Here is a 26589-nt window from a genome sequence, read left to right as displayed (position 1 = left end):
TTTGCTCGGTATGCATGTGCCATGCATTTTTGAAGGTGATAATATGACTCCCGTTCATCTTGCCTAGACTAGGGCTGTGTCCTGGTTATTTCAGTTAATTAAGAATATAATCGTAGGTACTATGTTGAGTCCCATTTGCCAATTTGTTATGCAAAACAGCAGTGAACCCTGTGGACATGTGAGAGGGCTGGATAAAATGTTCAACAGCACAGGTTGTTCTCTGCAGTTGCTCTTTACGTGAAATCACACTTTGAAATAGGGAGCTCGTTCTCTTAATCTGCATTAACCTGTGTAACCGTGACATCTTGAGATTGATTACTTATCTGTACTCTTACTTTATGCCACGTGTTGTGTGTTTTCAGTGACAAGCCACTCTTACCATTTCAATAAGTAGATTTTGTTGTTGGCTCTGATGGAGAATGTGACCATTTATTAATTGAGTTGCCAATAAGGAAGAATTGCAGCTCCCTGATACTCAAAGAAACTATGCTGGCTATGCCATGCTCATCTGGTCTGTAGAAAACCCAAGGATTATCTGCACATTCATGATGTTCCAAATAGGACCTAACTGTACCAACTGTCCAATCAGCAAGAATATCAGGTGTCTTTGACATCTGTCACCTTGGAGGCGTTTCTAAAGTCACAGCTTAGTATAGGTGAGTAGTTCATAAGTAGCTTGGTACCAGCAGTGTTGCAGGACTAGATCTCTGTTTCTGCTGAAGTCCCTAAACGCTGACAAGAGGATGGGAAAGGTGTGCTGGAGAACTCACTTTGTCTTCAGTGCACCTGGAGACTGTCATATTGGTGATGGATACTAGAAATCTTTTTTCAATCCATGTGAGCTTAAAGGAAGAATGAAAAAGTGTAAACAAGGGGGAAGTTGAGCTGATCTGGTAAATGGTGTGTGAAGCACACCTCTTCCCAAAATGAAATAAGCTAGCAAAATGCTCATCTTCTAAATACAGACTCTGCTTGTTTTGTTTGGCTCAGTCAGGAAACCTTTTGTTTGAATTAGACCAAATGAATTGCACAGAATGGTTTTCAGTTTTAGTACATGTAGACAAGCCAAACTGCATGTAATCAGAGTATTTCAGTTTGCTCCTAATATTTTCTTCCCCTACTCTTACAGGTTTTTCTATTTTAGGTCAGCTCATTTTTGGTATAGTTGATGTATTTGTCACCGTCCTAATTTTACATTTTATTTATCACATTCTAATACATTCTGAAAAGAGATGAAAGACATACACAGAGTAGAGAATTAACCTCGTTCCCTGTGTGTTTCTTTTAGGAAATTGTATTAGTGGTATTCTTTGGAACAGAGTATGTGGTTCGGCTGTGGTCAGCAGGGTGCCGCAGTAAATACGTTGGAATATGGGGAAGGCTTCGTTTTGCTAGGAAGCCTATTTCAATCATTGGTGAGTATGCAAGCTTGCAAAGTTGATGTAAACAATAAGTAAAACTTGTCCTAAAAGTTTTTAGAAGTTGGATTTCTGCAGCACTTGAAGCCAAGTTAGAGCAAGAGCTCTTGTCATTAACGTGAATGTAGATCTGAATTTCCTTTCAGGAATTCATGGCGCTGTCACTTGAGAACAAATGTAGCTTGGTTTGTTTTTCCAGAAGAGCAGCCTGGGTTTTTTTTCACAAGTGATCATAAGCTTTGCCAGGAGTAGGTCTTGACTGTCCTGTCTCCTGTGACCTGAGGATCCCAGACACTGTACAAGTTCTACAATTATATTTTTTTAAAGACACTGAACAGCTTTTTTTTTTCCTCCCCTCAGCAGCCGTTTGAATAGTTTATTATGAGTTTATTTTGCACTCTAATTGAGCTGTGTACTGTGTGGTAGAGTGCAATAGATGCACTGTAGTTGCTTTGTGTTTCAGTCGAATTAAAATATGGTTTTCAGTGATGCATTTGGAGCTGGACACCTGAATTCCCTTGGGATTCAACTGGCTTCCTAAAATGACTTCAGAGTTCTTGGAAATTACATCCAAATATTCCATATATGTCACTAATCACTATTTTTTTAGGATTCTTGTCATTCATTTAACAGTTTCACCAAAAGAAACATAATCCAAAATCAATCTGTATTTTGTTAGCCAGTATTGAGAGAACTGTGTAAAGACCCTTGCCCTGTACTTAAGTACTTGAAATATAAATGGACTAAATAAACCTGATTTTGGAAGAGGAGTATTGTTATGGAAGAATAGTAACTCTTGTTCTGTGACACAGATTTTCCCACTCCTCAGAAACATTATTGTTGAGTACAGAACACAGGTTTTCATAAACTATCTACAGTTTTGCTGAATGTACATTACAAAATTTTGTACCTGAGTATTTTTACAATTACAAAATAGTTTGGTTTAGCTCCTCTGTGCATCCATCCATATATATATATGTATAAAAATAGCAACTGTATTTCAGGTGTGACTGCAGCTACAAAAAGACTTTGACTGCATCTTTGCACTCTGGCCATGATCCATTTCTCTCAAGTCCTAGAACACTAAGTGTTCTGAAACATCATCCAAATTAATTCAGTCTGAAAAGCAAAACAAAGTTCCGCTTTCTCAGATATGGATCAAGAACTATTTAATTCTCCAAAATACAGAGTTCCTTTCCAAAATTTACTAGGCCTGAGGCATGTAGATTCAGAGTACAGTTCTGACTGACTTAAACTAAATTAGACTCATACACTAATTCCATTTTTCTCTCCCTTTTAGACCTGGACAGATAAAGTGATAGTAAGTTAATTTTCTTATATATGAAATAAACCTCAAAATCTGTCAATTAAAAGCCTGTCTAAGCACAGAAGATAAAATAAGAATTGGATAAGAGAGAACAGATGGAAACTGCTGAAATTCCTCCTGGGTTATAGCTAATAAGGATTCCAGGCTGCTTGATGGTAACTCCTCATTTGTTTAGACTGTGGCCAGCTTGGACCCACCCCAGTAAAACCATTCCATCACATGATGAAATTTTCTTCACATGCCACCATAGACATCTCTTGATATATAAACAAAACTTTCAATTAGGAGTGACTGTTCAGAATGTTAAAGTAATATTTGTCTTTGGTTCTAGTAGTCTTGCAGAAGTATTGCAAGATGCTGCTAACTAATTTTCTTCAATTGGCTTTTATTTTCCAGATTTAATTGTAGTTGTTGCTTCCATGATAGTTCTTTGTGTGGGCTCTAAAGGTCAAGTCTTTGCAACCTCGGCTATCAGGTAATTATATGCAATAAAAGGAAGTAGTGCTGTCTGAGCAAGGTGGGGTTTCGTCTTTTTTTATTTTAATTTACCTCCTATTTCAACTCTTGCAGGAGAAAATGAGTCACTGTCCAGTGTCATGTAATTGAGCAGATCACCAATTGTGTGGGTGATCCTATGAAGTGGAGGGGAAATAAAATTTTATTGTAGTGGTTTTTTGGCTAGTGGGGACAGAGAAGCTCATTCTCCTTCCGCCTTTCCCCAACTAGGTGGGTTCTACCCAAGTCCTGGTTTAGTTTCTTAGCTTGGTTTTATAGCAACACTTTGATGCTTCATATCTGATATCTTCAAGCTGCCTTTCAACGTCTGTGGTTGTGAATTCCTGATGGACTGAATCCACCTTGTGCTCAGGAAGGTCACACTACTTGGTTTTCTTGGATGAATATGTGGCAGTGTGCTTTGCTCTTCACACTGGCTGCAGCCATGCTCCAGGATTGCAGTGACTCCCATAAAAAGAATATTTTAAAATATTATTTGACTGTCTGGTTCAAATTGCCTATGAAATTCCTCAAAAATAAGGAAATCAGATCTTAGTTAGCTGGTTCTGTATTTTGTTTCCCATCCTGGTGAGCAGGTCAAATATGAGTTGATGAACAATTCCTGGAGCATTTACAGTTTGTGTCCAAAATTCCTGAATCTTTTGGTTATCCTTACTAGCCATGTGTACAAAGGTCAGTCCTTCCCTTGGACAATATCCCCAGGCTGTCTTCATAACAAACAAGAAGAAAGATGGGCGAACGGAGTGAAAAGACACAGGCTGCTAAGTCTAACATAAAATACTATGTGTCTCTTAACATGGTCCTTTGGACCAGACTTCCCTTCTCCACCTCTGTTTCTTCTCTTGTGTCTTTAGTCTCTCATTAATTTGAAAATGGTGTTCCAGGGGCATCCGTTTCCTGCAGATTTTACGGATGCTGCATGTGGACCGTCAGGGCGGTACCTGGAGGCTGCTGGGATCAGTGGTGTTCATTCACAGACAGGTGAGTTTGAGCAGTTGGAATGGCACAGCTGATGCCAAAGCCTTTATATTCATAACAGCATGCATGCAGCCATGCTGCTGATGTCACTTACATTTAGTGTGGAGGCAGGTAGTCATTTATTTTAACAAAGAGCGGTTGTTCTGCCGTATATTCGCTGCCACTTTGGCAAATTTTGACTTGTAGTTGGACTTAACAACAGAAAATGAGACTTCTGAAAGCTAGTCTGAATATTTCCTAAAATATGTACCTAAATTCCAGGGTTGTTTTTGGATTTGGCACTGTTTGAAAAAGTTACCCAACTACTTTTTGGTGGCCAGAAGGTTAATGAGTCCTGTGTGCAACTGAAGAGGTTGTTTTGACTCGGTGTTGGCAGTGTGAGTGCTGGACCAAGCCATCAGCACTATAAATTTTGTCACCAGGGAGCTCAATGGATTTTTGTTGATTTGCACAGCCAACAGTGTCAGTGTGTATTATTTGCTGAAGTTGCATTCTCCTCTTCCAGTTATCCTTAATAACCCATCGGTGTTAGTCAATTTAGGTATCTCAATGAGACCATAATGCCATTATTTTGACTCTCTTTGCAGGAACTGATAACTACACTGTACATTGGATTTTTGGGCCTGATTTTTTCCTCTTATTTTGTGTACCTGGCTGAAAAAGATGCTGTAAATGATTCTGGAGAAACAGAATTTGGCAGCTATGCAGATGCCCTGTGGTGGGGAGTAGTAAGTATAGCAATTTCATATGTTAACACTGTCCAATGTGGAATAAAATTCAAGCAAGCATGGAGTAAGAACAGCATTTTGAAGTGGCTTCTTACTGCTTCAATACACTTTCTGGTTTTGTAATTCTGTGACAGTACAAAAATACTATAAAAGATCAGTAGTTTTATTTGGTGTTTAACAGTCTTATGTGATCTAAAGAGAGCAAATTATATATAAAAAAATGTAGAAACACGTGTTCCATTTATTTATCCTGTCTTCCTTACTGGTACAGTGATTACTTCTTGCTACCTTTTTCCATGATAGTGTTCAACTGTCTAAGGTGGTAAGAGTCTTGCTAAATCAGGGCTAAGTTGTTTTGTTTGGTTGGTTTTTTTTTTTGTGGGGGGGTAGTGTTGTGTTTAGGGTTTCTTTGTCCATGTTTTTGTTGGGTTGGGTTTTTTTCCTTGAAACAGTTAACTATGTTTTGCAATTTGGGCTGTGACAGTAATTCCCAGTTTATTCAGAATGGACTAATTCTGGAGCAAGAAGGATCTCAGACATTTAGGAAATCCGGGCACAAGACTCTTCTGAGGTGGTTATATTGCTTTGGGAGCCACATAGTGTCTTCACACAGCATTTGTCTGTGCTGTGTCAACACACCATCTTGTTTAGAGATTTCTCAGCTTTTCCTAAGGTGCTACCACAACTGTGGTGTAGATGTTATCTTTAGTTCTAGTAAAGTTCTCCCTTCTTTGTATTGCTAGTGACAGTTGTCTCTCTGTTTATTATATGTACTTACTAATGTAGCATCTCTTCTGGGATTGTATTTTTGTAAACATTTTAATTTTGATGCTTCTGCTACTGACTATTCCCTCTTTCATTCTCACATGATAGACAAGTACTAGGTTGGCTGTTTTGTTCTGGCATTTCCCATCTGTAATCGTTCCTGTTTCCTTTTCCTATGGCAGTTCAAAGAAAGGTACTTTTTGGAAGATATTTTTCCTTATCATTAGCATTCAAGCATTTGTACTTTTTATCTGCTTTAATTCTATTAGCTTAATCAAACAAACTGTCATCAGTAAGTGCTGCAGATCTTTGAAATGCATGGGCATCACTGATAACATACTTGCACTTTCAAAATCTGCTGATCTTCTAGAGATTTTTAAATCTAAAGGCATTGTTTTTCTCTTTTTTTTGTTAAAAATAAGACAACTAGTAAGTCTTCTGTTTAAGAATGACAGGACTAACACCTCCATTTCACTAATAAAATACATACACGTATTTAAGAACATTTATTAAGAAATATTTTTAATAAACATCTACGTGTGTGTGCTTATACAGTCTTCTCTTCACAAACTACCACTTGCTGTTTCAGGAAGGAAAGATCTATTGATGAGCAAATCTATTGCAGGTCTGCTGGTGCTGAAATGCATATGTAGCCCTTTTTGAATACAACAGGTTTTGTTTTGTTGTATTGTTTTGCTGCTATGATCTGCTGCAGAATTCTTTCTTCTTGCTGTCTGCCATGATTAAATACAGGCTTTCTTAGGACCAGAAGACTTACTGTGTGGCACAAGCAAGTGGCTTTCTGTCAAGTAGCTTTTTCAATGCTTTCATGTCATTATGGCATTTTTATTTTCCACTACAGTGGTCAGATGACTCAGTAATTAACAGTGGCAGATGTAGCTGCATTTAAAAACACATGCTGTCATTGGTGTTGCCATTAAAAATTGAGTATGTGACAGACCAGATTGGCTTACTGAAAATACAGTAAAACCTCCCATAGAAGCAACGCGATCTGTCAGGATATTGAAATATTCTCCTTTCAGGGAATTATTGTTCAGTTAATAGGCGTGTCAGTTATTTTGTCTTCCTAATTACAATAAACTTATTTAATCAATACATTTAATTATGATGATATTTCTTCTCTGTTATAGCTTCTATTGTGTTACAGCATGCCATATGAAGTGTGAGACTGCATTCAACGAACACATAATGTAATTTCTTTATTATTAAAAGCAGAATTAGGTGTCATGTTCTGCTTCTAATACACTCCTACTAGCTGCTAAAAAGCTTTTACAGAACAAAGCTGAGATGGATTCAGGTCCATCCATTTCTGATGTCTTGATAGTATAATATTCTTCATGCTTTCTACTAGGAAAAAGCCCTGTAAAGTTAGGACAGAGAAGAGGTTAGCCCATGGAAGCTGTGGATGCCCCATCCCTGGCAGTGTTCAAGGCCAGGTTGGATGGGGCTCTGAGCAGCCTGGTCTAGTGGAGGGAGTTCCTGCCCATCTCCAGGGGTTGGAACTAGGTGGTCTTTAAGGTTCCTTCCAACCCAAACCGTTCTATGATTCCATGAATAGCTGTGAGGTCACAAGGATTCTTCCTAATAAAGATCTCAAACTCACACAAAACCTTCTCAAGTGATAGGTCTCAAAAGTTTCAGTTACATTTAGCCAGAATTTTCTGAATCACATAAACACCACAAATTCTGGTCAATGAAAACCTGTTTTGAGGTGAACCTGCAGAAGAGGGTAATTCACAGCTCCTGTCTCAGGCACCATCATCAATAAGTGATCTCACTTCTCTGAAAGTGTACTTACCTGACATAGCAGAGAATGCTTCAAAAAGTCCTTGGCAGTGTTTTCACACCCCTTTGCTCACTCTCCAGCACTACACTTTTTTGTTATCTCAGTGTATGTGTACACTGCTAAACAAGTTCTTTGGGCAGCGCTAACAGAATATGTAATATAGCTGAAGGAAACCATATATAAGCTCTGTGTTACCACAGCTAAACTGCATCTGGAGTTGGGTACTTTCATATTGCTGTGCTTTGCTGACTGTATGCTCACCCCTAGGGTGCATAACTTGTAATTAAATGTTCTTCATTGTCATTGTTGTTATTTATAAGTCTATATTGCTTTTCCGTTTTCATATGTAAATTGGCCTCCTGGGCTTTATTTGAATTTCCTTGAGAACTCTGGACTGTCGCTATTTGCCATTAGTTATGGGCTTCTTGAAGAAACCTAAGGTTACCTTATGGCATAATAAAGAAGTTGTCTCTATTATTGCTGGTTTTGAATGCAGTGCAAGTTGTATCAATTCTGCCAGTGGCAGGATATCTGTACATTTTTCAAAAACAGCTTTAGTGTTAGCAAGTAAAATAAATGTAATGTGATGAATCTTTCAGTTCCCCAGTGCCAGTATTCAAAATTAGTCTGCTTATGTTGTCTTCATATCCAGACTGACAGTTTTAAAGACCTAATGTAGATTCAGGACCAATAAAACCAAGAATTCATTAAAAATACATATTTTTTAAAAAGATGCTTAAAAAAATGTGGTAAATGTCCTCATTCAATCTGTTGGAGATGACCACCTTCAGAAAGCATTACCTGCTCTCTGTCTGGGGATTCTGTGGGTTTTAGTGTTTGTTTGTGGGCTTTTGTTGTTGTTGGTTTTGTCTTCCCCTCCCTCTCTCCCTTCAGCATTCATTTCAGTCTCATCTCAGAGCAACTGAGAGGAGCTCTTCTTTTGATATGCACTGAATACACGATTTCCAACCTTAACATTGAAACAAACATGCTTCAGGAAAACAGTCTCTTTGATCATGAATGCTATTTCCAAAAGCAATTATTGAATATAGCCATGCACGGATATTTCTCTGTGCCTTTTGCTTTGAATTGAATCAAGCAGTTTTCTACAAATAACAGCTTTACTTACGGATTTCCTGTTACTTTAATTATTGCAGCTTAGAAGACAGGCTTTTTCACTAAGGACCAAACGCAACAAAACATTTACAAGTTTGCTGACTCCTAAGCATACATAAAACCATGTCCTATTTAGCAAAGCCCATCAGTATGTGCAAAATGTAAATTGAAAATCAAAGCTGAGGGAAAACTTTGCTAAAAAACTACAGGAAATACCATTCAAAACTGCACATGCATAAAACTTGCTAAATTAAAAGTAGTCTGACAATCTATAAAAGAGTTGCACATAAATCTTAAAAAACAGCTTCATGAAAAGGGATCTTGCAGATCTTGTGTTATTCAGAACCCTTTTTCCTCCCTCTTCTCAATTAAAAAAGCTGTTAAGAGCTGACTTCAATGTTTGACAGAAGGTGACATGTCGTTGTTAGTTTCTATGTGGTTTACAAGTCACGTATACCGACTATAGACCTGTTAACATCCTTTTTTTTAATTCTGCTTTTGGGGATTATGTGTTTGGGTTTTTGTGGGTGAGTTGATTATCTTAGGAGTTGTTGGAGCAGGGGTTGAAAGATGAAGATATTTTTAAATGCTTTTTGCAAGGCATCTCTTAGTTTTGCAGCTGCCTTCTCATCTCTGAGCTTTAATTCTGTGAGTAGTTCCAACTATATTTTGTTCTCGTTCAGTGAAGTCTTGTGGGGTAGATGTGAAATAACGTTTTAAAACTGTTACTCGTGAAGTACAGATGTAGGTATTGTTACATCTAGGGATCCTTGTATTTTGCAGCTGTTGAACTATGCAAATTTTCCAAGGTACATAGGATTTTATGGACAGATCATCCTTACTTACCTGATTAGATTCCTGTGCACACTTTAGCCCGATAGAACCTAAAATAAAATCCTTTTCCTCCTCAGTGCTGATGAACACTACTATTTCTTCTTTCTGTGTGGGTTTTTGCTTCATATTCCTCCCCTTCAGACTTTTGATGCATATTTAATAGGAACGACATTAGTCTTAATACCAAAGTCTGTGGTGACATTCATCAGATCAAAGTTCTAAAATAGTCAATGGATGAATATGATTTTGTTCCTAATTAAAGCAATTGTTTTACAGTCTGCTTTTCAATGAAATTTAATGTGTGAACTCTTGTATCAATTTAATTTCATTATGCCAACATGTTACTATGCTATAGTAGAAGTTGAGTCAGTATTTCCATTGTAATATCCTATTTTACAGCTGTAAAATTAGTATTGTGCTCTTTAGGGAATTATAATCTGTCTGTAAAGAATTATTTAGGGCAGAAACTTGGCATGTAAGGTTTCAACATATATTTTGGGGGAAAAAGAAAATGTAATTTCAGAATACAATGCATTTGTAGATGGTTTAGAGTTATGTGGGCAGAGGAAAAAGTTAAATGCACACTTTGATTTGCAACTCAATTTCCAAAATGTTTTATTTAAAAAAACCCCTAAAAAAACATCACAGGAAATACTTTTTCTGTGTTACTGATGATTTGTGTAAACCAATTCAGAAAGAATGGGCAGGGATGTGGTGGGAAAGGGGAGACAAATACTTTGATGTATATGGATTCTTGTTTGGTTATACTTTGGTCAGCTCAGAAGCACCTATTTCTTTTCACATTTCCAGTTACTGTGTGTATTTCAACATGATTTTAAGCCTGTAACACAAAATACTTAATAACATTTTTTACTTACAAGGATTTATACATTTTTCAAAAACAGAGGCATAAACCTTTATTTTCTCTCATAATCTTTGCTGTAAAAAGGTACTGGAGGCCATAACTTTTCTCATAATGATATTTCCTTTTTTATTCCATATTTTTGAAAGTGAAATTGTAATTAGGCTTTAGGATTTTTTTTTTTTAAGCCACACTCCTATGTAGGTAAGGAGATAACATCACCCTTCCATCCCTGATCAGGTCCTGAATTAAGGACCTGAATTTATTAACAATTTCAGGAATACAGGCCAAGGCACTTGGGTAGTTAACAAACCTTTCGAATGCTTCTGTAGGGTTTGAAACAGTTTTGGAAAAAGGCCACATTTTAAAAACTTATATTAAAAATTTAAAACTACTTGGATGTTTTGAGTATCAGCAACCAGAAAGAAACTTGCCATAAGCATCACCACCTCAAGCTGCCCCTTTGGTTGTGTGTCTGACTGGCATGTAATGACTTTGCTTAGAGGGTGGACAGTTCAGGACATGGTGGGGGTGGCCTGTGTGTGTGTGACTGTGGGACCAGCATCTGTGTCCCAGGCAGCTGAAGCCCATAATGTCAGAAGAAAGTCTGAACAGCCAACAACTGAGCTGTGCTTCAGCTGCTTGAGAGCTCCATGTGGTTTCCCAGGCTCTGATTTGGTTAGCCTTCCTCAAAGTCACAGATAAAAATCTCTCTAATTTACAAATTCAGAAATAGCTGGTGACATAGGTGAATTTAAATTGCTCTCAGATGCCAGATGTATCCTTCTGCTTCAAACAAATGCGTTCTTTCCTCGAGCTCATGCAAATAATGACTTATTAAGCCTTGTTATGCTACATCACTCTGGTAGTAATCTTTACTTCAGGGTTCTGAGAGGCAAACTCAACAGATGTTTCCTGCATGTGTGCTTTAAATTATCTGTTCCTGCTCTCAGTGTTTTATATGAATTGGTGATTCATTAGGCTGTTTTCAGGGTCTTTGCTACGTGGAAAATTTTCAGCTCCTCTTGCTATTTATACCAGCGTTATCTCTAGAGCGCTTCATGCCAGTCACAGTGCCTGGTTAGAGTATGTGTGTGCTCTTTCCATGCAACAGCCCTGTAACATTCTCAGCAAACATCTCCTGCCCATAAACAAAATCACCAGTTCAGAACTGTTGGCAGCCTTTCCCTAAGGAAAGTGTGTGGTGTGGGCAGGCAACCCCTGTCCCAGTAACTTCATATGCTGCACAGTTGCCTCAGCCATGAAGACTTAAATGAATGGTTTTACTTGCAAGATTTTAAACACTTATTTTGTTGTAATTCGATTTCCTGTATGTTTTTCCATCCAGTATTAGGTGGGGAAGCAAACCTGGAGGGAAGAATTACCTTCCTTAGTGTCACACGGGCTGACAGTGGGAGAGTTGGGGATGCAGCTAATGCTTCTTTGAAATAAATAAAAAAGGAAGAGAGAGAGCAACAACCCCAAAGTGCCATTACTTGCTGTAATGCCCTCTGTATTTCTCTTTGCAGGTGACTGTTACAACTATTGGCTATGGAGATAAAGTGCCACAGACCTGGATAGGAAAGACAATTGCATCTTGTTTTTCAGTGTTTGCAATCTCGTTTTTTGCACTGCCTGCGGTAGGTTATCTTGTACTTCTGCGACAATTCGATGTTGATTCATTAGTCATGAGGGAGAACTTTTGTTATTGATTCTTTAACCTTTCATGTAATCTGGTGTTATGTAAGCTTTGTATTAAACTTCTGTATTGTAGCTGGGATTTATGAAGCTTGTAGAAACAAAAGAGCTTCTAGAAGTAGCTAAGTAAATGTGAGTTGGTTTTAGTATGCAACACTAGATTTGAGAAAGATTTGTATTTGAGAAAGAGATGTTTAATTCCAAGTACTTTTTTCTGCCTCTCTCAGAAGTGTGAAGAAAATGATTGCTAGTTACTTCTGGACTCAGTGATTTAGCAATCTTTTGTTTTTTTTAAGGCATTCACTCATAGTTTACTGAACTGATTAGGTCCAAGGTGAACTGGAGAATTCTCAGGCACATTCTTCTTCTAGAAAAGCTTCTGAAAAGGTGTCACTGGCAGGAAGACACCAATCAGCAGCCGGGAATACTGATGCAGTTCTTCGCAAAATTAGTATCTGTCCATGGCCAAAGTCCCATTTTCAAACGTCACCTAGACCTGACTTATTTAAAGCTGTTGTGGCACTTTGTTTGCACTGAAAACAGGTTTCCAAGTGCTTTCAAACAAGGGACAAGGCACTTGAGTACCAAGGGTAAATTCAAAATCAGCAAGACTTGGACTGTGGTTTGAAAACCCAAATACTCAGTGCCAAGGATAGTTGAGGGTATGTTTTTCACAAATTTAGCAGTGCACCTGAATTGTGCTGTTCAAATGTGTGTGCTACCTGAAACATTTATTTATTTATTTATTCAGATCAGTGACACAAGCAGTTGTGTTAGCAGATGTTTGTGTAGTTGTAACAGAGAAGTGGTGGGGATAGTACAGAAGAGATAAGAATACTTTTATGTCAGTATCATCAAAAAAATTCTTCACAGCCTGAAATAGTAGCTATTAAAAATCCAGTGACCTTTTAAAATTAGTTGCCTACTTTAAAGGTACATAACCTTTTGCAGAGGAGGATAGTTAGATGTTGTTTTTTTAAGCATCAGTTTTCCTTTAAAGCATATGTTTCCCCCTTCTCGTTCTAATCTCTCCCACTTTTATTTTAGAAGAGAAATCCGGTAAGTGAAATGATCCATATAGAAAATGCCAAAAACTACTTTTTTGACTGAAGACTGAGGTGTCGTTTTGGTGGTTTTCTTAATCAGACTTGAATGCCAGCAAAACTGTTTCATAAATGATTGTGTAGCAGCCGTACCTTCACAGCCATGCTTTATGTTTACCTGTCAGATTTCCCTAATCTTTGTTGAAGTAGAACAACAACAATCACCCCTTTATTAGTGGGATTTTCTTTACTGAATGAAGTTGTTCCTGTGAGTTGGCCCAAGGGGGAATTCAAGGTTTGAAGCTCTATTGCAGGCTGTCTTGTTGGCGTTTTAAGTAAGAGGATCTGGCTGAGATCACAGCCAAAAGTAATTGTAGTGGCTAAACACAACTGGTGTGGGTTCTGGATCAGGCAGTGATCCCTCATTTCCCAAATATGTGGTGTTTGAGCATCATCGCCTCTTTGATCTTTACTAAATGAACATAATAGGAAGGGCATTTCATGTTCCTTTCAAAATATTTGATGATTAATACAGTTCTTAGAAGTTGAGCCAAGATCCCTGGCTGCTCTGATGCCTTCTACTATATGTAGAAAAAAATTTATGCTTTCCTTGAGTAAGTGTAATCATGTAAGCTGATTTATAAAATACTTCATTTTTGCCTTTTACTAAAACTTGTGTTAAATATGTCTGTAGCTGTGCAAATGACCACATAAATGGCTTACTCCTTACTTAAATTTGCATTTCACAGCTATAATACACTGGAAGTCTAGTTTGGGTTTCACACCATCCAGTGCCATTAGTCCATGTCCCTTGTCCTGAGAGTGAATTAGCTGGCTTTGTGTTCAGCTCAGCTGACCATTTTAAAATATGCCTTCTTCTCTTCTTTATTCTCTTTCCTCACTCCCACCATGGATTAACATATGGAAATAGAAATTACCATACCACAGTTAAAAGGTCTATTGACTTACCTCATGCCCTGCCAAAGCTTTATTTGTCATAAAAATGTTTAGCCCATCAGGTTGATTTTTTCCCCTATTCTATTGTTCCCCTACACAAGCATTTGTGAGACTTTTAGAGGGTATGAAATATAATTTCTGTTTCCTCTTTCAGATCTGTGTCCAGCAGGCTTTGCATCAGGGCATGATAGCATTCACAGATTGCTGCAGAAAGTAATAATAACTGGGACTAAAAATTTCACTGTATTAAGTCATTTCCTCTAAATAATTAGTTGAGGTTTATGATGCTGAATAGAATTTTATTAATACAACATAATTTGGCAATTTTATGTGTGGTTCTTTCCCTCCACTCTAAGGGGGGGAAAAAAAAAAGGTGTGCTTGCTTTCTTTTTTTCCACAGGGAATTCTTGGTTCAGGCTTTGCCCTAAAGGTACAACAGAAACAAAGACAGAAGCATTTCAACCGTCAAATTCCAGCTGCTGCCTCACTCGTACAGGTACTGAGTTCTTGCATATTGCATACTGTCATTTCTTTCCATTTATGCTGGGGTTTGTTTTTTTCCCAAGCTGTTGGCAGTTTTTCCCTTCCTGATTCCCATTAAAAATTGTACAGGAGTTACAGATGCAAGTTTTGGAAATCCAGTCCTTAATGTAAGCTGATGAGCAGAAAGTACACTCCTAAATCAGTGTAAACTGTTTAATTCAGCTGGTTAAAATCAAAACTGAAAGTTATCCTGTAATCGTTAAGCAATTTACCCAGGGAAAATGTTGTGAAATGTTATGCTTGCAGTAATGAAAAAAACAAAGAGGAGGCTTTGTGTAGAATTGTGCTTTTAAAAAATACATTGTAAAGACCTATGTCAAATATGCTTCAGTTGGGACAACTAAATTCTTAATCTCAAATTTAAGAGAAATAAATCAGAATCTTAAATAGGAAAATCTCATTTGGACATTTCAGCTCTAGAATCGGTGACTGGGAACCACTGGCATTCTGTGAAATCATTCTTTTCGTGTAGGATATCTAACAGGCAGGAAAATATCAATCCCGCTGTTATAAATGCAGTTGCAGCTCAGTATCAGTATGGTCAAGGGGATTTTATCCTTCACTTCATTGGAGCCAGCACAGTACCCTGGCGAAGTATTAACATTGTTTGATTCCAGGTTTTTCCAGCTTTTCCTCCCTCTACTCAGTATCTGTACGTAGCTTTAGAAGCACAGAGATCAAATTTAAAAGGAAACTTGATGTACACCGTATCATTTTTGCATTCTTGTATGACTTACTTCTCTAGCTTCATGAGTGAATGTGGATTTCCAGGTCAGGATCTTTATGGAAACAGTAGCTAACTGTAAAGTTTATGCTTGAAACTGAACAGTCCCAGAGTTAATGTGAAAAAGACCCTGGTTATAGCCAGAGATTAGGTAAAAATCTTGAGACTCGTATGGTTTTGTAAAGAATGGGTGTTTTTACTGTTCCCACTGATTGTTTTGGGAAATGAACACCAAATTATTGGGAAGCCTGAGACTGCATGTCCAGAATGCTGTGCTTGGCTCCACCTGAAATGATAAGGAGGAGTGGAGGATAGACAAGGAGTCGCTGAGTACCTGTTCCTAATGGTTGTGACTATTATTTACTAGTAGTCTCAGGCTTCTGAAATCCCAGTGTAGTAAGTGCTCTACAAATAATTGATAAAAAGATTGCTCTTAAACCAAGATGTTTACAAAATAGGTACAAGACAAGAGAATGGCTCAGATGAGTGATTTTCTTTCCCTGTGCTCCTTCTTGGTTTCTTTTAGAGGCCATTTGTTTCTTCCACTATTCTGTTAATCATGGAGGGATTTATATGGTGATTGTCTGATCCTTTACTTTCCAACTGCTGTCTGTTTTCCTCTCTCACTCAGCCTTGCTTTGTTTCTTTCATCTAGGGTTTTCTGGCCTTCCCTGCTTTAGATTCTGTTTGTGTATAAGTGTGTCCTTTCTTCATGTAGTAAGTGAGGATCTGCCTTTTTAATTTGGACACTCGTTATTAATTACTTCTGATATATTTACACAGTTAAGAGAGAATGCTTTGTTTCTTGTTGGTCTTGTTTCCTAGCCCTGCTTTTCCTTCCTTTTGTCTTAGAACATGGGACTTTAATCATTGGTGGTTGGCAAGAGGGAGGATTGGGTTTGGGTTTTGGCTCCTGGTTAACCACTGGTACCGTTCTATTATGCTCTCAATTTCATTTCTTCATATGAATATAGTCCTACTGACCACAATGCAATTACTTTTTTTAATCTCTGATAGTATTTTTGTGAGGCATGGAAGAATAAATTTGTCTTTTTCTGAGTAGGAGCCTGTAACACAAGATGCAATAGGCAAAATGCTTAAAGTCAGGTAGGAAACAGGGGCAGAACATGACATTTGAACCTTTTTTTGAGTCCAGTCTAGAGTTCTCTTTCATTATTTGTTTGTTGCTGCCGAGAACAAAAGTTGCACTTGAAAGGACTGATCTTTCTGTGTGGTTTCCCAGTTCTAACTATGTGGTTTCTATTTACTAAATAAGGGCTCTAAACCCTGCTAAGTTTATGTTTCCAGAGGGCAAATTCAAGAATACGATTTAATAAAGAATGACTGACATAGTACTTAGAAGTTACTGTGCTGTACAGTGAGCTACTAATCTGATTGATTAATTATTCTGTTGCTTGAAACATTTGTTCCAGACTGCATGGAGATGCTATGCTGCAGAAAACCCAGACTCTTCTACATGGAAAATATACATTCGAAAACCTGCCCGGAATTACCATTTGCTGTCACCCAGTCCAAAACCAAAGAAATCGGTGATGGTATCAGTAACTAATGTTTCCCATTATAGTAATTTTAAAATTTTTAATTAGATTGAGCTTTTTTACTATCTAGAGATGATTTGTTGTGCTTGTTTTACGGATTATTACTTGGTTTTGCATTTTTATTTACGTTTCAGTTTCGACAGTTTCAGTATACAAACGTTATAAACTATAAGTTGATCTACTTCATTTCCCCAAGCTTGACTTTTTAAATGGATCTAGGGGTTTGGAAAAGAGTAATAATGACCTAACTCAGGCACATCAGTCAGTTACTTACCGTTGTTGTTTGGAAAACTATAAAAAAAAGGAAAAAATAAAAAAATCACCACTTCCAAAATAGTAACTTTTAATTGGTTAAAAAAACCAAAAATGAAACAAATGAAAACCAACAAAACTGCTACTTCTCTCAGCTGTTGTTTTTGGGATTTTCTAAGCTTTCATGATAAAGCCATCTTGTGCCTAGATACAGTAATATTGTCGTATCAAAGGATTCCGTAAGTTCAGAATTTCTTTGTTTAAAATACAGCAAAAAATCCCCTTTGTCAGAATCTTTAGGTTATGTAGCACACCAGGAGAGGATGTTGTGCAAAAATCTTCCCTTGTATCTCCAAGGTTCATCTGAGTTCAGTAGGAATATATCCATTGGCTTTGTGCTGAAGGTGTGATTTATTGCATCCATAAAATGGTAAAGATATTCTAGAATAGTTTGATTTATATAAGCTTATATAACTAGCAGATTTTTTTTTTTTTTTTACTGCAGGCAAGGGATTTGGAAATGACAATGTGCAGAAATCTAATGATTAGCCAGTTTTGGCAGGATGGAGGGGCAATATAATGAGAAACACGGTGTAGGATCGTGAAAATATAATTGGTCAGGCACTCTTTTAATTGGTTATAGCTCATTGGGGACTGCATTATTATTGAAGACATCACTGAAGGGACAACTCAGTGTGACTTGGTTTGAGTAATTTAATTTATATGGGTTTTTTTAGGTTAAAAAGAAGAAATTTAAGTTAGACAAGGACAATGGGCCTTCTTCTCCAGATAGGATGCTGGCTATACCACACATCACTTACGAGCACGTGACAGAGGACAGGAAATCTGAATTCAGTTTTGAACCATTTGAAAATTCTGGTAAGAAACTCCATTATGAAATGCCAGTAACTGTGATGAGTTCTATGATTAGATTTGCACACAGGTCCTTTCTAGTGTCTGTAGGAGAGAAGGACAGAACAAGCTCTTGTCATTCTGAAGTGAGAATACTTTGCTTTTTGCCTTGGGTTGCTGGCTTGTCTGGGTGAGGTTTAACCGTTGCTTTAATGAGCGTGCTTTACTGCAGACAAACTAAATTGTTTCTCATTTCTGCCTTCTGGAAGAGCTAGTGACTCTTAGGCTGGTGCATACATTCCCCAGTTCTGCAACTGATTGAAATTACAGGGATTAGCTGTCAGCTTTTCCATGTGTGATTTACCCAGGATGTGTTACTATTGTGCTTGTATGTGAACCAAAAAGGATTGGTGTGCCTTGGCTGCACCAAACTTAGTCTGCTACATGAAACCATCATGTGCTCGTGCCATCTGCTCAGTGGAGTAGGCTGTGAATCAAGTTTTGAAAGCAGAAGTACTTAAGGTAAATGTGGATCCATCTATATTAAATGTCACTGTACAAAATGGTACAGTATGAGGAAAAAGAAGACAGGACATTGATAATCACCTTATGATTAATAGCTTATTTATATTTTCTTTTGCTGTAATGAACTTCCCATATAACTCTGAATTTACAATGTGGCGTTTTTACAAATGTACTTTTATTGGAAGTTTTTAATGTGTATTGCTCAAATTTTGGCAACGAGAGCAAAGTTTGTGTTTTATTGATTATAGATTCTTTAAGTACTTCTGTTTTTTCTCTTCAAAAATTTGGCTGACATGAATAAATTTAATGGGCTTTAAAATAAGACAGCAACATGGACTGGAATTGGGCATATTTTAGTTCAAGCAGAAAGTCTCACCTTCTTTGTGCTTTTCTGGTGTGCTTGTGTTGTATTGTTGTGCATCATTCATGCTCTTCCACTCTTTATTGGCCTCTGCTGAGGAATGGTTGCAAATTGCATCTGGTGGTAGAAATGACATAGCTGCTAAAAGGTGGACAAGTACTGAGCTTAGTTTGTGTCTCAGAATTTGAGTACAGACACCTTTCTTCAAAACAATCAAATGACAGAAAAAATACTTAGAGTCGTAAAGTCCCACCTTTTATCACTAAATTTCTAAGCTGATTAAGGACAACACAATTTGGCTGCAGCCTACTACTGCTTTTCAAAAATCAGCTCTATAGCTTTCAGGAAAAGGATTTTCCTCTAATTTCTTCTGACACTTATCTTTTTTCTTTTTTATCTGTTCTGCTCTCTAAACTGTTACAAGTATACAGGACAAAGAGGAATGTTAAAATTGCTTGGTAAGTTGAGGAAAGTAATTCTATGTATGGCATGCCAGCTTATGACAGTGTAATGTTTGCTGTGCTTTTCATGTGTCTCTAGTGCCATATAATTTCTAAGAAGTCTTTTGCAGCCAAGGAGATCTAGGCAGACAAAAAATGCACATTCTCACACTTGTAATCACAATTGCACCCAGTCTCATTACAAAGAGGAAAGTGAGCACTCATTTATATAAGTAGATGACCTCTAATGGTTTTTTATACTTGAGGAAAATTTCTCAGGTGTATATAACCAATAGAAAAAGATAATTTTCTTATTAATAAATTGTAATTCATTCAGTGGTTATCTAAGAATATGATGCAAATTAATTTCTACATAACTACATTAAGATGGAAGAAAGCTTTCAGATTTGGCCCCCCAGTGTTGAGCATTCTGAAGTACATGCATCTGTTCCTGTAAAAATGTGCTGTAGATACTTGTGAACAGATGGGGACCCATAAATTAAATAATTTATTTTACTGTTTGTCTGGATTCTGTGATCACTTAATCAGCCATGCAGTCTTGTGATGTTTCTAATGTGCTTGCTTAGGCACTTTCTTAACAATTGACTGTTCCCCAAAGACTGTAGGATTAGAGTTAGGTCTGGGCAAAAGACCTCTGTGATTTAGTGAGAGTGCTATGAGCCACCTGTAAGTTTTCTGCTCTGAAGCCACTGCAGACAACAGAGGCTTCTTTCCAGTGATTGAGTGTAAGGATGCTCAGGCTCGGATTAAATTGACTGAAAACGCAAGGTTCAGTTTCACCCTGAACCCACATGGAACACAGGTGTAATTAAAGTGTTAAAACAACAAACCCAAACTGAATCTCCTTGTCTCCCCCTGATCAATCCTTGATTTTCCCAGTTTCCACAACTCCAAGAGGTGCACCTCTGTTGGGAATGGACATGGTGGAACAAGATCAGGAGAGCAGCAAGAGCCACCAAACAAATCACCTGTTTTATATGAACAAGAAATTCCTTGATCTTGGGGAAATATCAGAGGAGCTTTACCAGCCATCATAGATTTAGTTTCTATTTCCCAGCCAGGCAGCCTGAGCTCGGTAGACCTGAGAGGTTACCTAACACTGTTCTCACAGCAGCTCAAAGAAAGAGGAGAGAGGGTTGTTTTACATGCTGTGTGAAAGATTACCTACACAGAAAACCAGAGCTGCCAAGTCAAAAGCTCAGAAGCAGGAAACTAGAAAGTACAAAGATAAAGGATATTCATTCAACTTTAATTTGGCCTTCAGAAAGGCTCTAGTAACATATCTATATGCTGCTTTCCCACATTCGGTAAATTTTTGGGCTGCCCACTTATATTTCAGTCTTCACACTCCTGGATCCCTTATCTGGCTTCCCTGCCAGTATCTTTGTGCAACCAGAGATTTCCAGCTTTGTCTCATTCCTTTCTTTCTCCTGGCATCATCAGTTCAGCAAAAACCCAGGAGCCGTGGCCTGTCCTGGCTACTGTAAAAATTAACCCTGTCCTGGCTGGAACCAGGACATGTGCGTAGCACTGAGAGAACACTTGCAAAATGAGGGTATTTTCCTGATTTTTTTACTCCAATACATTTTTATTTTATGAGTTTTTCTCATTGCATAAAAGTAAGGCACCACTTCTGAAAAATATCACTGTCCAAATGTGTGAATTCACAGGCAGTTCTTGATGAAATAGTTATTAATAGCATAATGCTATTCAAAAGAACTAAACATAATGTAAAGACTGTTTTGCTGAGACTATTTCTTATCACTGACTCCTCTTGCTTGCCTGAAACGTTTCCCCAAGAAATTCAGCTTGAGGCAGGCACTTGGTTTAAATGATCGAAGTGGGCAGCTTCAGAAACGTTTTATGGGGTGTGTTTGGAAGCTTCAAACGTGGGTGTCAGAGCTGCCCTGTCCAGCTGAAAGCACTGGAATCTGACCAGGAGAGAGCTGCTCTGTGAACAGTGTGAACGAGAGCAAGGGAAGTCTGACCCGTGGGAGCTCGGACACCTAGGGAAAGTCTGGAGGAAAGGGGCAAACAGAGACTGGCCTGTAGGGAGGAAAGTCTTGCAGCAATTGACAGTGCCATGAAGAATGGGCTTGGAGAAGCAGTGATGCCTCCCCAGTGCTGACTGAACATTCTGCCAGCATGGAATGCACTCTAGTACAGTTTCATACAGACCATTTTCCACAGTATTTTTAATTTTGTAGAACATACTAAATTAGAACATACTAAATGATGTAGATGTATGTATGTATGTAGTATGTAGAACATACTAAATGTAGAACATACTAAATTTTAGGTATGTCTGCATCTCCTCAGCTGTCTGTCTGGAGCTTCTTTCTCTTTTTTTTTTTTTTTTTATTTTTCTTTTGTTTTTTTTTTTTTCTCCTCTCCTATCTCTGTTTCATGCGCATCTTCACTCTGACTCAGATTGTCAGCGCTCCTGGCCATCCTTTTCCGCAGACCAGCAGTCTTCCAGCGCTCCTTCCTCTCCAGGTAAAGCTCATAATATTTCATTTTTCCATCATGTTTCATCACCTTTGTTAGTTACTAAATCTTTGCAATGCTCTGTCTGGAGTTGTCTGCTGTGGCACAAAAAAATTATAGAGCTGGTTTCAAAAAAGAGCATAGGTGCTTTGGTAAAATTTTGAGTTTGGAAGTTGTTCAGGTCGTAAATTGCAAATTTTTAAATAAAATAAAAAGAGATTTTCTGCAGAAATACCAGAGGTGTTTTCTAAATGCAAAAATTAAAACTCAGATTTTTCCATGAAAGGAATACTTTAAAGTGTTTTAAATTTTTTTCTTCTGTGCTTACAAAAGAGGAAGTGTAACTATTTTCTGTCTTTCTAGCCAAGTAGTCCACTATCAGAAAAACATCTACATAAATGTTATATTGTATATAAAATTGTTGTCTTGGTAATACAGAAAAAAATCAGCAATTTCTTGTTATTTTCTTTATAATCCTTGATTGAAAAATCATGGAATTGTAGAATGGTTTGTTTTGGAAAGGACCTTTAAAAGCTTCTAATCCTGCAATGAGCAGGGATGTCTTCAACCCCAGAAGAGCAGAGCCCCACCCAACCCTGAGTGTTTCCAGAAAGTTCAGAACTTCTGTTTTAAAGCAGGGGTTCTCATTTTGTGGGGGGGGGTATTTTGTGCCATTTCAAAGTAGTACTTGGTCAGCATTATCAGTTGAATAGTTGTGCCTGTTACCATAGTTGTGCTGCTACCCATAAAAAATAGAGAAAATAAAGCTGAGGATCCCCTGAATGATAGCAAACATTTCTTGATATACCTGTTTCCTGTTTCTTTTCACTCATTATTATACATTGAAAATTAATATCTAAAGCTTTCTCTTTTTTTTCTCTTTAACCTTCATATTTAGAAATGTTGTGTCTTTTTTTAATATTTTTTTTAACACTACTTTGTAAGAAAGACTTGGCCAAAGTTTAATGGCTATGAATTTATTTTTTTAAGTAAAAAAAATGAGCTCCCTGGTGTTCTGCTTGAGCCCTGTTTCAAGGCACTTTGAGGCAGAGAAGCTCTCATTAAGGCCATGCTCTTTTTCTTAGCTATGATCTCAGAAATTTCTAAAACAGAGGGAAGGATATACCATTTTTGCCTCATACTTGATCAAATACTAATCAGCCCCTCATCTCTGTGTGCTCAGGTAAGAGTTCTTTCAAATAGGCTGAGGCCCAGTCTTGACTTCTGGGTTTTTTTTCGTTGTGCCAGTCCTCCTTTCCCCTCCCACGAAGCTGAAAAGCAATAGCTGTGACTGATCCAAGAATCACTGTTTCTGCAGATCCACTTGTGTATGGTGTGAACTGTGTCTCTCATGAGCACAATTTAGTCAGTGTTCAGCAAACACTTTGCAGGGCTTTAGGTTCAGCAGTTTTTATCACTTGCTATCAGGAAGACAAAAACATGTGAGTCCTTATTTGCTAGAAACTGGGAAAGTTTCATTTATGTCTTCTAGAAATGAAAACAGTGAAAATTAATTTAGTGAAAGCCCAAAGAAGTCTGTTTGAAAGACATTTCACTGCACATCTCTATCTGGAATTACTTTACTTGTTTCACAGCCACTCTTCTGAATGATGGCTACAGCAAAGTGACTAATAGTATGATACTATAATATTTGTATGATACTAAAACCAAAAATAGAAGCTAATGCCTGCTAAAACATACTACAAAATTTTCATTTTTTCATTTTAAGTGCTGCAAGTGGCTTCTGTTTGTAATAAATGTATCTCCTAGCAGTTGTCTTATTTATCTCTCTCTCTATCTATTTATTTATTTATTTAAAATGGTAATTTCAGAGGTCATCCTTTCCTGTTACAACTTCTGGACTACAGAGACTTTCCTTTTGTAGTTTTGGACAGCCATGTGCTTAATGATGAAATACTACTTTTTCTTATGATTGGCTTTTTTTTTTTTTAATTCAAATCCATTTCTGCCATATGAAAATATCTAATTACCTGAGTAGAATGGTTGCATTAAAAGGAAATAATTGTTTCCAGGTATCCCCACTTCTATTCTCAGAAAATATCGGCTACATTTAAGTAGTATATTTAATCTATTTCTGCTGTATTCCTTTAGGTTTTGTGTGGCATTCTGGCAGGGCGTTATTTACTGCTATATTATAAAGTATTTTATTTCATATAATAGATTTTTCATAAATTGCTACGTTATAATTATTTTGTTGAATATTCCTGCTGGTTGGACAGACAGAGGTTTCTATGGAGTTGTCACAATTACCTGTGATTTATATGGAATGTTACCAAGTTTTATTTTCTTTAAATTTATTTACAGTCACGTAAACCACACCAGTGGTTTTATTTATATGCAAATGTTGCGGCTTCTCTAACAAATTTTAGGTTCGTGTTGGAAAAAACACTGAAAGTTAGTATCTGACAGCCTGAGTTTAAAAATTAAAACTGTAACACTCCCTAATTCCTTGGATTCATGAAAGTGATGATATGCAAGTAACTTTGCTAGTAAAACTTTCAATATCAGAAGTTTTGTGAATCAACCTTCCCAGAAAGGACCTCATCTTGGATGAACTGGAGATCTTGCCACCTGTCCTGCATCTGAGCCCAAGGATGAGGTGGCCTCATGCCTTAGTGTGAGAGGGAACCATCAAACTGTGTCAGACAGTGTGACAGGAGCTAACTGCTCACCAGGAAAATGCCTGGGCTCCCGTTTAGAGCTGGGGCTTGTTTCTTGATCTTGGTGACAGCAATTACACCTCAGAATCTGTTATGAACTGAAGCATGAAGCAGAGATGATTTAAAAAGGAACTGTTCTTGGCACTGAGTTGCACTCATGTACTATTGCTGTAGAGCAGTGGTCCATTCACAACGGAATTGTTGCAGTACAAGAAATTTAATAATGCATGAAGCTCTCTGTCATATAGATTCTGAACATACTAGTGTATCAGGAGTACGAACAAAAAAAAGAACAACATACTGGTTTTAAATCTTCACCAGAAGTTGAAATGCTTTGGGCAGAAGAAGAGTTAAAATTTTGCTTTTCTTGAAGTCTGCAGTACATGCAATTTTGGTAGCAATTTTTATTTTCAGTATTCTTTTGAAATACACAGTATTTCAGGGGTCCAGATGAGCAGCAGTCAAATGCTATTGCTTGAACTGCTCTCTGCATGTTTTTTTCCCAGTCAAAAAGAGCCCGGCGTTTCTAGACGTGAACACAGGACCCTTCACCAGGACCAGCAGCTTTGCCGATGAGCTTGACCTGGAGGGTGAGACACTGCTGACCCCAATAACTCACATCTCACAGTAAGTCCAGGCTGTTGACCTGTGCATTTGTTGACTTAGACAAGAGAAGGCCGTTCAGGTGGGAGGAGCTGATAGGGCTCAAATATCTCAGATATTTGCGTCAAACGCTTTTCACCTTGAGGTTGCTGTATCCTGTTTGAGTGCCAGTAAATCTTTGTGCTGACCTAAAGGCAAGTTCACTTGGCTGGGACACAAGGCTTTAGTTTTTAGCTCACATCTCTGGGCAGCTGGTGGCTGATAGCCTCAAGATTTTTACGTGGAGAGACAGTGTGTGGGAGTACTTGCCTGGTGAGAGTTCCATCACTCCCTCCAACATTTTCCAGTGGAATAGCTGTAAAGTGCAAATTTTAAATGATACTTGGTCTCTCCATTTCAGCAGCACCTTCTCTAATGGTCAAATTATGTTCTACATTGGAAGAAAAGTTCTGTTTTATCATTATTATTGCTTTGTTGTATATTAAAAAAATTACCTGAAGTAGGCCTGAAGGTTTGTGAGGGTTTGTTTTTTTTTTTTTGGTATTTTGCCTTCTGAAAGGTTTTCCACTTGTCTTTTATGCTAAAATGTTATCTTCAGATTCTCAGGTTATTCTAAAAAAAATGAGACTTGCAGCAGATTTTTCTTTAAATGTCTTTAAAAACAAATCTTCCGTCATTGTTTAATTCAAAATCCTGAAAAATGTTTGTTATTTGCCATAGTAGATGTGTGCCAGTATATCCTCTAGCAGAGGAATGAAACAATTTAATCTCCTCTAAAAACCTGAGGATTTCTGCAGTGAAACCACAGATAAAAATTCTTGGCATGCTTGTATTTCTGAGGTATAAAACATGCAGAAATGCCTGCTGCCAATTTCCAGGCCTTCCTCCTATACAATATAATTTGCAGAGAAGCACAAACATTCTTTTTAGAGCCGTTTTGGAAGGGCATTTATTGAAGAAAAAAAAAAAAAAGAGGTTTGTGTGGAGTCTTCCCTCTTCCCAAACAAAGGTATTTACATTTTCATCTGGTTCACCAACGTGTACGTCTGTCTCTAGGCAGAGGATTTAGGAGACTTGTATTCTGGAAGATTTCTTAGTGGAACAAGCAGGAGGAGGAAGTAATGAATTTCCTCAAGCCTTAGAAAAGAACAATGGAGCAACAAAACCAGATCTAGATGTTTTCTCTATGTAGCTTTTTAAAAAAACTTTATTTTGCCTCAACATTGCAAGGTTTTTTTGTTTTTTTGGTTTTTTTTAATAAGCTTGGGTGCTAAGTGTTTCCATTATTCTTTCTGGGTTTGGGAATTGTTTAGTTATTTGTTATTGATACATTTCACAAGTCACTCTATTATCTCTTAGTCCGATTTGTGTAGCAACTGAGATTTTTTTTTTTTCTATTAACTATTTGTGGGAGACCTTAGAATATAAGTAGTGTGTTTCAGATGAAGACCTTTACCAAATGAACACTCTAGGCTTTTAGTAACTTATATAG

General features: G+C 37.5%; 1 protein-coding gene across 5 annotated transcripts in view; it reads left to right on the top strand.

Annotated features, from left to right (window-relative positions):
• KCNQ1 (potassium voltage-gated channel subfamily Q member 1) overlaps positions 1–26589 on the top strand; it is a 337169-nt gene that overhangs the window by 78595 nt on the left and 231985 nt on the right. For 2 of the 5 annotated variants that reach the window (XM_042038605.1, XM_042038609.1), the window contains exons 3-13: positions 1289–1415; positions 3142–3220; positions 4146–4242; positions 4827–4967; positions 11881–11991; positions 14450–14545; positions 16750–16872; positions 17865–18006; positions 19297–19323; positions 21757–21822; positions 25001–25121. In XM_042038605.1, coding sequence (XP_041894539.1) covers positions 1289–1415; positions 3142–3220; positions 4146–4242; positions 4827–4967; positions 11881–11991; positions 14450–14545; positions 16750–16872; positions 17865–18006; positions 19297–19323; positions 21757–21822; positions 25001–25121 — 1130 coding nt within the window. The remainder of the gene's footprint in view (positions 1–1288; positions 1416–3141; positions 3221–4145; positions 4243–4826; positions 4968–11880; positions 11992–14449; positions 14546–16749; positions 16873–17864; positions 18007–19296; positions 19324–21756; positions 21823–25000; positions 25122–26589) is intronic. The other 3 variants (XM_042038606.1, XM_042038607.1, XM_042038608.1) reach the window with 3 other exon arrangements.

The sequence above is a fragment of the Corvus kubaryi genome, unplaced genomic scaffold (assembly GCF_017639235.1).
Source record: "Corvus kubaryi isolate FWS band 111438036 unplaced genomic scaffold, C.kubaryi_AGA036_p1.0 37392, whole genome shotgun sequence".
In the NCBI taxonomy this organism is placed as follows: domain Eukaryota; kingdom Metazoa; phylum Chordata; class Aves; order Passeriformes; family Corvidae; genus Corvus; species Corvus kubaryi.
The sequence above is the reverse complement of the archived record's forward strand: the minus strand, read 5'-3'. Positions and strand labels throughout refer to the sequence as shown.